The 10008-nt window shown below is 51.0% G+C and overlaps 1 protein-coding gene across 1 annotated transcript; it reads left to right on the top strand.

The window, feature by feature from the left end:
• The first annotated feature begins 7064 nt into the window (after positions 1-7064).
• LOC123054669 (isoamylase 2, chloroplastic) lies at positions 7065-9698 on the top strand. The gene has a single exon (XM_044478486.1). It carries the CDS (start codon positions 7203-7205, stop codon positions 9582-9584), a length of 2382 nt encoding a protein of 793 aa, XP_044334421.1. The 5' UTR covers positions 7065-7202; the 3' UTR covers positions 9585-9698.
• Positions 9699-10008: the final 310 nt, after the last annotated feature.

Below are 10008 nucleotides of genomic sequence, written 5' to 3'. Positions count from 1 at the left end.
TCGCACACACGCGCATACGTGTACGAGAGAAATGCGCATCGCTCGGCCCCCGACCTCCCACCGTAACCAGGAACTCCCTGAAATTTTCCTCCCCCTCGCTTCTACCATGGTTTTTTCCGTCATGGACGGTCTAAAGAATGTCATGCAGCTGCGTCTCCGGCCCTCCCAGGACGAAAAGCCCATTTTATGTCATGATTTTTTGTCATAGAAGTAGGAGCCCACCACATCTATGATGATACCGGGTTTGGTCACAATTATCGTCATAGAAGTGTCATATGTATGACATAAAAAAATTTCATTCGGCCCAAAATGTCATGGATGTGTCTTTTTTTTGTAGTGACCTCCGTTGGACGAATCTTGCCAATAGACAAGTCTTGAATTGCTTTCTAAGGATATTTGTCTCCTACATCAATTGGCAATTGCTCTACTTGCGAGCCGCTAGATTCATCAAACTTCACATCTACTGTCTCTTCAACCTTTCGGGTGAAATTGTTGTAGACACGGTAGGTGTGAGAGTTTGAGCCATAACCGAGTAGGAAACCCTCATGAGATTTAGGAGCAAATTTAGAACGACGATGCTTATCCAGAATGTAACACTTTGAGCCGAATACTTGAAAGTATCCAACTTGGGGTTTGTTACCGGTGAGAAGCTCATATGCCGTCTTGACGAGTAGCTTGTGAAGATATAAAAGATTTGTTGCATGACAAGTTGTCTCTACCACTTCTGCCCAAAAGTGTTTTGGCATCTTGTACTCATCAAGCATCATTCTCGCCATCTCAATAAGAGTCTGGTTCTTCCTCTCAACAACTCCATTTTGTTGAGGTGTGTATGTAGCCGAGAACTCGTGTGAAATCCCTTCTTCATCAAGAAAGGTATCCACATTTGCGTTGTTGAACTCCGTTCCTTTGTCGCTACGAACCTTCTTGATCTTCACTTCAAATTGATTTTGGGACTTCCTAGCAAAGTTCTTGAAAATCTTTTGGACCTATGATTTATCATCAAGAAAGAACACCCACGTAAATCTTGAAAAATCATCGACTATGACTAGATCAAATGAGTTTCCACCGAGACTTTTATAGGCGTTGGGACCAAAGAGATCCATATGAAGTAGCTCGAGTGGTCTTCTAGTGGTCATGATGTTCTTCACGGGGTGACTTCCTCAACTTGTTTTCCTACTTAACAAGCACTGCACAATCTATCCTTGTCCAATATAACATCTTTAACTCCAAGGATATGATCACCTTTAATAAGCTTGTCAAGATTTCCCATGCCCACATGACCTAACCTTCTATGCCACAACCAACCTTTAGATGATTTAGCAATTAAGAAAGTTCTAGGTTGAGCCTTTTTAGTGAAATCAACAATGTATAGATCACCTCTACGTATACCGGTAAAGACCATATTATGATTATCTCTTTGAAACACTTGGCAATCTACTTTAGTAAATAGGACATTGAAGCCAAAGTCAGCAAGCCTAGATACGGGAAGTAAATTATAGCCAAGGGATTCAACGAGCATAACATTTTGTATGGAGCTATCATGTGAGATGGCCACCTTATCAAGGCCAACCACCTTACCCTTTGAGTTGTCAACAAAAGTGACATACTTTCAAGGGCCATTGTTTTCAGCAAGCTCACGAAACATATCCTTGTCTCCGGTCGTGTGATCGGTACATCCACTATCAAGAACCCATTCCTTTCCTCCAGCCATGTAGCCACGAAGATTAGCCATAAGACCAAAATGTCTCATAGACTCATCGAGATCAAAGTCACTATCATCATCCTCATCATAGTATCCATGTTCAACATCATCTTGTGATTGATCAATTCCTAGAGAGAGTGATTCATTAGATAAATGATCATCATAATGTTCATCTTTATGAATTCTAATAGCTTCGGAGATGATATTGTAATAATTCCAACATCTCCTTTGGCACGCATGAGGTTGCTAAGCTCAAATAAACAATCACCAAACTTAGGATCATTGGAATTCATCTTACTCAAAGCAATAGACTTATGGAGAATCTCATCTATTGCAAGGAATAGTTTGGGAATCATTCCTCAAGAAATCTCCATATAGTGTAGGCACAATCAAGAGCAGGCAAGCACCTAAACAAATTTCTAGGCAAACCTCTAGTAATAAGATTGACAGTTATAAGGTTGCGAATCATGTCAATAGACTCATCAAGGGTAGGATGCAAATGATCAACAAGGGGTGCACAAGGGCTAGTAATGTACTTGTTCAAGTGATGTTCATTGAAAATCTCAAGCATCTCATTTTTCCACTCATGAAAAAACTCTCCATCAAGTATAGGCACTCTACGTTTAAGACTCCCCAACATAGACTCATTCATCTTCCTCCAATGATGATTAAACCAAAGCAATGGAGACCAATGCTCTGATACCAATTGTAGGATCGAGAAGAGATGTCTAGAAGGGGGAGGGAGTGATTAGATCCTCAACAAAGAAAATCATCAGTTTTTAATTTCTTTAAGTTAAGGTGGAGTTTTAGCACAAGTTTAAACATTCACAATACATTTCAAGCAAGCATGGCAAGAGTATATGAGCAGCGGAAAGTAAAGCATGCAAGTTGCAAGAAAGTAAAGTGATGGGATTGGAGTGTGCAAACGCAATTGGAGACACGGAGATTTTGGCGTGGTTCCGATAGGTGGTGCTATCGTACATCCACGTTGATGGAGACTTCAACCCATGAAGGGTAACGGTTGCGTGAGTCCACGGAGGGCTCCACCCACGAAGGGTCCACAAAGAAGCAACCTTGTCTATCCCACCATGGTCGTCGCCCACGAAGGACTTGCCTCACTTAGGAAGATCTTCACGAAGTAGGCGATCTCCTTGCCCTTACAAACTCCTTGGTTCAACTCCACAATCTTGACGGAGACTCCCAAGTGACACCTAACCAATCTAGGAGACACCACTCTCCAAAAGGTAATAGATGGTGTGTTGATGATGAACTCCTTGATCTTGTGCTTCAAATGATAGTCTCCCCAACACTCAACTCTCTCACAGATTTGGATTTGGTGGAAAGATGATTTGAGTGGAAAGCAACTTGGGGAAGGCTAGAGATCAGGATTCTTGTGGTTGGATTGGAATATCTTGATCTCAACACATGAGTAGGTGGTTCTCTCTCAGAAAATGAATGGTGGAAGTGTAGGCACGTTCTGATGGCTCTCTCCTCAAATGGAGCCTCCACACAAAATCTAGCCATTACACACAATTCACCAAACTCGGTGGGACCGAATCGAGAAACTCGGTCAGACCGATATGGTTCAAAATGTCAACGTTAGGATTTTCAGTGGGACCAATATGATCAACTTGGTGGGACCGATGTGCTAGGGTTAGGGTAAAACCTCATCTCATTTTGACTGATTACACAAACTCGGTGAGACCGATTTTGGTAATAAGCAAAACAGAGAGTTAGTCAAGCAAATTCGATGGGACTGATTGCATATCTCGGTGAGAACAAAATAATTGCAATAGGCAACAGAGAGTTTGCAAGCCCATCTTGGTGAGACCGAGATCCCATCGGTGGAACCGAACTGATTAGGGTTTCTGGATATGGCTATGTCAAAAGAACTCGGTGGCGCCGGATAGATCAAATCGGTGGGGCCAAGTTTTACTTTTGGTTTGGGGCATATGTGGATATGAGAAAGTGGTTGAGGGCTTTGGAGCATATCACTAAGCACTTTGAGCAAGCAAGCCATTAAGCAACACCTCATCCCCTTTTAATATTATTGGCTTTCCTATGGACTCAATGTGATCTTGGATCACTAAAATTAAAAGGTGAAGAGTCTTGAGCTTTTGCCAATCCTTGTCCTTAGCTTCTTGAAGGGGTTCCACATCCTCTTGTTCATGCCACACCTTTTTTGAACTTTCTGAAATATACTAGATAAAAGTATTCGTCCAACAAGAGATATGTTGACATTTATTACCAAAATCACCTAGGGAGCACTTGTGCTTTCAGCGGCTCCTGGATCGGGGAGTCAAACATTTGCCGCAGCTGTCCTAGGGCCTCGTCGATAACTGCCAAACCCTCAGGCGAGATGCCAAGAGCTTTGAGAAGAACCATTTCTGTCGTCGTCATTTTAGATTTCCTTGGCGCGCTCACTGCCGTGGAACACGTGTTACAACGAGGTGTGAAATCAGGCTCCGAGCTCTTCCCTCGTACTGCTTCAATCTCCTTCAGCAACGGCGGGGCTAATTTTTTTCCAGTAAACCCGTGCAGAAAGCCTTGATGTTGGCTACCGCAATTTGCTCTTTGGGTGGCAGAAGTAGATCATTGGTAGCGTGCATGGGCACGTCCATATCCATGCAGCCCGCTCTATCCACTAGGCATTGCTCCTCCATGCATGTCACCGTCTCCCCGCCCGCCTCGAACTGCAGCGTAGCACTCGTCTCATTCGGGGCACCTGCCCCCACCTCTGCATGAGTACTCGTGGTGGGTGTCGAAAGTTCCTCCACCGGGTCCCACCCAGGTGCCGTGTCCTGATTTTGGGTCAAGTTTCCCATCGGCTTCGTGTCCCGCGCCACACTGATTGGCCCACGCTCCGGGTCATGGGTTTGACTGGTCTGCGCTGCAATCCTAACTACATGTTCCTGATCAGCCCCATTGGTCACCGCCTGTTGCCCAGTTGCATCATCCTTGGGATTCGTAGAGGCTTCTAGAGCTGCATCAGCCTCCTTGTCTGGCACACCAGCTGGAGGGGCAAAGGCTGATTCGGATTAGGGGATAGCGTACGTGGGGCCTCTGCCACCACCAACTCCTGACCCAAGGTAGTAGCCCCAGTATCATCTATGGCTGATTGCGCTGTTGGATCGCCGCCCGCGGCCAACACCGGGCCCTGCCCCGGATCTGCTATGGCCAGCGGCCCCTTCTGGCGGGCAGGCTCCTCTACTGCCGCCGCAACTACAGAGCCAGAGTGACATGCCTTGCCACCGGCGATGCTTCCCACCCCAGCGGCGGCGGCAGCACAACTCTGACACCTGTCTCGACCATTGGCCGGATGCGCCAGTCTGAGGGCCCCACACGCCCTAGGAGAGCATGCCGATACGAGCCACCCACAGCACCTCCCGCCGGCGCGCCACCGCAAACATCTCGAACACCCCGCGTCCATGGAAGCACCCGCCACTCTCCGCTGCCAGAGAAGCTGCCAGAATGCTCCGGCAGGCCGCTCTGACCGCTACCATCCGAGCTAGGCGGCCGGAGCCAGCCCTCTGGACCGGCGTGCTCCTTGACTCGACCAATATGGATGAGCGTCTTGTATTCCAGCAGCTGACGGGAAGTAGGCCGGTGAGCCGCAGGGTTTCCCTCCACCTCAGGCTCCGGCACCCACAACCTCCACGCCACCAGCACTTCATCAGGGTCAACGCACCACGCACGAAGCTTGAACATGGAGAGATCCTCTCGGCTGGCTGTCTCCGGTGCCAAGCTATCCACCAGGCAGACAGATCCGAGAAGCTCTACAGCCGTGTCCCTGGTCCAGATGTGGGACCGGACGCGCTCGATCATCAGATCCACCTGAGAACGCATCACCTTGGTCACCGCTTGAGCTTGCCGCAGCCATGGCCTGAAGAACATCTTGAAGAAGTCGTGTCAACCGAGTCAGCCGTCAGTTCCTTGTTTTTGAACTCCGGTGTCACAAAGACCACAAGGAAATCTTCTGGGAAGAACTTGTGCACTGGAAACTTGTGTCTGGGGATATCCAATTGCGCCGCGATGGCTTCGGCCGCCTCCACACACGACACCGCCGGCCGGGAGCCGCCGATGTAAGCAACCACCGCCATCCTGAGGCGTCGCTCCATGTCATCCATCTCCCGAGTCCGCGAAATGACACAGACGTTCATGGCCGCCGCTGCCGCGGCCGCAGCCGGCAGCGCCAGCCAAAACCCCGCAGGTATGGTGTCAACCGCGACTGACGAGGGCCGCCCCTAGGGGGAGACCTGCCGAGTCACCGGCGACAGCCTGCGCGCTAGTCCTATTGGCGGCAGCTGCTGATCAGGCCGCGCCATGTTGGCCATGGCGTCACGTCGGAGCTCCTCCTCCGGCCGTGGGCTCCTGGGACGCGAACACTCCGATCAGATGTGCCCTTCAAGCCCACAACGAAAGCATAGTGGCTTAAAGGTGCGGTCTTCCATGCGATGCCCTTCCCTAAAGCACTTGAAGCAGAGCCCAAACAAATCCGACCAGATTTCTCCCCTCTCCTGTGAAGACGAAGGCGAGCAAAACCTAGGCCGCTCCTTCGCTGCAAGCTGCCTCTGCCGGAGCTCCCACTTTCGGCGACGCCAGAGCGCCTTGTGCGAGGGGCCTGGCCTTCTCCAAGGCATCGTCGTGGCCGTGCCCGCAGCCGGATCCGGGGCCTCCACGCCTGCAGAAGGATGCGCGCCCGCGAAGGAACCAGCAGAGCCCAACGATTCGGAGAGACCAAGACCGGACACCACTGACTGCAACCTGGAGGAGATCGAACACAGGCTGGAGGGGTCAAAGGCCATGATCGAGGCAAAAGGGTCGCGGGGGGAGGGGGAGTGGTTGCCGGCGCGAGGGAGGTGGACGCCGGGGCCGGAGTGGCCGCCGGCACGGAAGCGGGGAGGGGGAGCGGGGGAGGAGAGAGTTCTATCCACTTGTTTCTCAAGCAGGGGCGGACCTAGGATCTAATTCACGTGAGGTAGAAGTTGCGGAGAAATTACACAAAAGTAATAGCAAAACTGAAGTAATATGATCGTGTCAAAACCTCCTAGTAATAAATCTAACAAATATCGGAAGTCTTTTGATTTTTTTAACCTATACCAACCTTTTTCATACGATGGCGTGCACAAACCAATCGTGCACTCGCTGAGTCGACACGCGGGCCTCTTGCTCGCACGCAATGAACTGTTCACCAGACAGCGGCAGTGGCTGGCATCACCGGCGTGCACCGCACGTACGCAAGATAACAAAAGCACGCATGTCGCTTTTCCAATCCAACCAGCAAAAAAGCAATCAACGGCGGTCCGATGCGAGCCGTCCGTCCCGATCCTCCTCCACCTCCACGTGCTCCTGCTCCTCCTCCAGCCCCCACTCCACCCCACAACCCTCGTGCTGCCCCGCCCTCACTCGCTCACAGTCACAAGTAAACCCGCACAGTCCCCCATGCCCGCCCACTGCTCGACGCAATTCCCCGACGGCTGATCGCGCCGCGCAGGCCCCCATGGCCTCCCTCCTCGCGCCGCCCGCCTCCACGCGCGGCATCCTGCCACCCCGTCGCCCGGCCCCGCGCGCCGCCCAGACCCCCCGCGCCGGGCGCTCGTGCTACCGCTTCCGCACCGACGACGACGGCGTCGTGGACGTGGCCGTCGCCGCGGGGGAGGGCGGCGGGTACACGGTCGGTGTCGAGGTCCCGCCCCTCCCGGGCGCGCCCCGGCGGGGGGGCGGGCTGGTGCTCCGCCCCGCGGGCTCCGCCGAGGCCGTCCCGCTGGACGGCGCCTGCCCCGCGGCCGAGCTCTCCTTCCGCGCGGCCCCCGCGCCGTTCAGCCTCTCGTTCCTGCTCACGGACGGCGAGGGCGCCGAGATACGGACCCACCGCAGCACGCCCTTCTGCGTGCCGGTAGGCGTCGGGCCGGGCAGCCCCGCGCCGCTCGGCCTGTCCCTCTCGGAGGGCGGGGCCGCCAACTTCGCCCTCTACAGCAGGAGCGCCAAGGGCGTCGTGCTCTGCCTCTACGGCCGTTGCGGCGGCGGCGGCGGCAAGCCCGCTCTTGAGATCGAGCTCGACCCCTACGTCAACCGGACGGGCCACGTCTGGCACGTCTCGCTGGAGAGCGTGGAGGGGTACGGCAGCTACGGCTTCCGGTGCGGGCTGTTCGGCATGGGCCACCCATTGTTGGATCCGTATGCCAAGGTGATCGGTGACCTGGTTGCTGCCAATCCCCTTCATGTGAAGGGGGTCACTGCGCCGTCTATGAGTTGCCTAGGATCGTTGGCGATTCCACCGAGCTACAATTGGGGCAGGGACAAGCGCCCATGCTTGCCATTGGAGAAGCTGGTGGTGTACCGGGCAAATGTGGCCTTGTTCACCAAGGACAAGTCGAGCGGTCTGCCGGACAATGTTGCCGGTACTTTCTCCGGGGTGACTGCAAAGATAGAGCACTTTAGGAGTCTCGGTGTCAATGCCGTTTTGCTGGAACCAGTGTTCCAATTCGATCAGGTGAAGGGCCCTTACTTCCCGTACCATTTCTTTTCACCAATGGACTCGTATGGTGGTGAAGGCTCCAGTGCTTCAGCTATCACGGCTATGAAGGATATGGTCAAGGCAATGCACAGAAATGGAATAGAGGTCCTCTTGGAGGTTGTTTTTACACATACTGCTGAAGGAGAAGCAGATGGTCAGATGATATCGATCAGTGGCATTGACAATTCCTCGTATTACATTGCTGATGAGATTGCTGGATGCAAATCGGGTATACTGAATTGCAATTCTCCAGTGACTCAGAATCTGATTTTGGACAGCCTCCGCCATTGGGTGATTGATTTCCATGTTGATGGGTTTTGCTTCATCAATGCCCCTTTCCTGGTCAGGGGTCCACGTGGTGAATATCTTTCTCGACCGCCCCTTCTTGAATCTATTGCTTTCGACCCGGTTCTTTCCAAGACAAAGATCATTGCAGATCCTTGGTCTCCACTCGGCATATCTAACGTGCAGTTTCCATTCCCTCACTGGAAAAGATGGGCTGAGATGAACACAAGGTTCTCCATTGATGTGCGCAATTTTTTGAAGGGAGAAGCTCTTATTAGTGATCTTGCTACGCGTTTGTGTGGTAGCGGGGACCTATTTTCCAACAGAGGCCCGGCATTTTCTTTCAATTATGTATCCAGGAATTCAGGGCTTACTCTTGTTGATTTGGTGAGTTTCAGCAATGGGGATCTTGCTTCTGAGTCGAGCTGGAATTGTGGTGAAGAAGGACCGTCGGAGGACAGTGTAGTTCTTCAGAAGAGGCTAAGGCAGATAAGGAATTTCATATTTATTCTCTTTGTTTCACTTGGTATTCCAATCCTGAACATGGGAGATGAATGCGGGCACTCCTCTGCTGGTTCGACATCATACAAGGATAGAGTTCCTCTAAACTGGAAGGCCTTGAAGACCAGTTTTGTTAAGGAAGTTACTGGATTCATTTCATTTCTAGCTGCACTCAGGAGTCGGCGAGGGGACATTTTTCAGAGAAGAGAATTCCTCAAACTGGAAAACATAAGTTGGCATGGGAACAATCTATCTGAACCACGATGGGAGGATCCTACTAGCAAGTTTCTTTGCATGCATATAATCGCAGAAAATGATGTTAATACACCAGAGTTAACCAAAGGTGACTTGTACATATGTTTCAATGCAAATGAGGAACCAGCAAGTGCTACATTACCTGCTCCTGCAGAAGGATCTGTGTGGCTACGTTTGGTTGATACATCACTTGCGCTTCCAGGTTTCTTTACAGCCGAGTCTAATCTGAAAGTACACCAAGTGCTAGGATATTCATCTTATGAAGTAAAAGCGCACAGTTGTGTTTTATTTGAATCAAAGAGGGATCTCCCCCAGTTTCTCTGATAAAGTAGTTAGTCTGTTGACGCCTGCTTCCTACTTTCAGAGCTTTGGTTGGAATAAGTTGGTCTGTACTGTAGCTGAGAATGTTTATGATAATAAAATGTAGCATTTGTCCAATGGATGGTATATCTAATTTCCAAACTGCCTCGAGCCATTGTTCTCCATATAAATTCTCCAAGTTTTGAAGCTAACCAGTTGCAGGCTTGCAGCCATTTACTACTCCAAGGAAGCACTCCGGTGCGCCTAATCACCTGGGTTATGTAACGACCATTTGATTCACTTGTGCAACTGCGCAAGCACCTGAGAAGATGGTGCATCAGATGGAAGGCAATTTCGGTGACCTTTCTCCTTCTGCACCTTTGCCACGCGTCTGTTTGCCTCCTTTGATCCCTCACCTCCCTTACCTTTTTCTCTTTTGGTCAACCCT

The sequence above is a fragment of the Triticum aestivum genome, chromosome 1A (genome assembly GCF_018294505.1).
Source record: "Triticum aestivum cultivar Chinese Spring chromosome 1A, IWGSC CS RefSeq v2.1, whole genome shotgun sequence".
Taxonomy (NCBI): Eukaryota; Viridiplantae; Streptophyta; class Magnoliopsida; order Poales; family Poaceae; genus Triticum; species Triticum aestivum.
The sequence above is the reverse complement of the archived record's forward strand: the minus strand, read 5'-3'. Positions and strand labels throughout refer to the sequence as shown.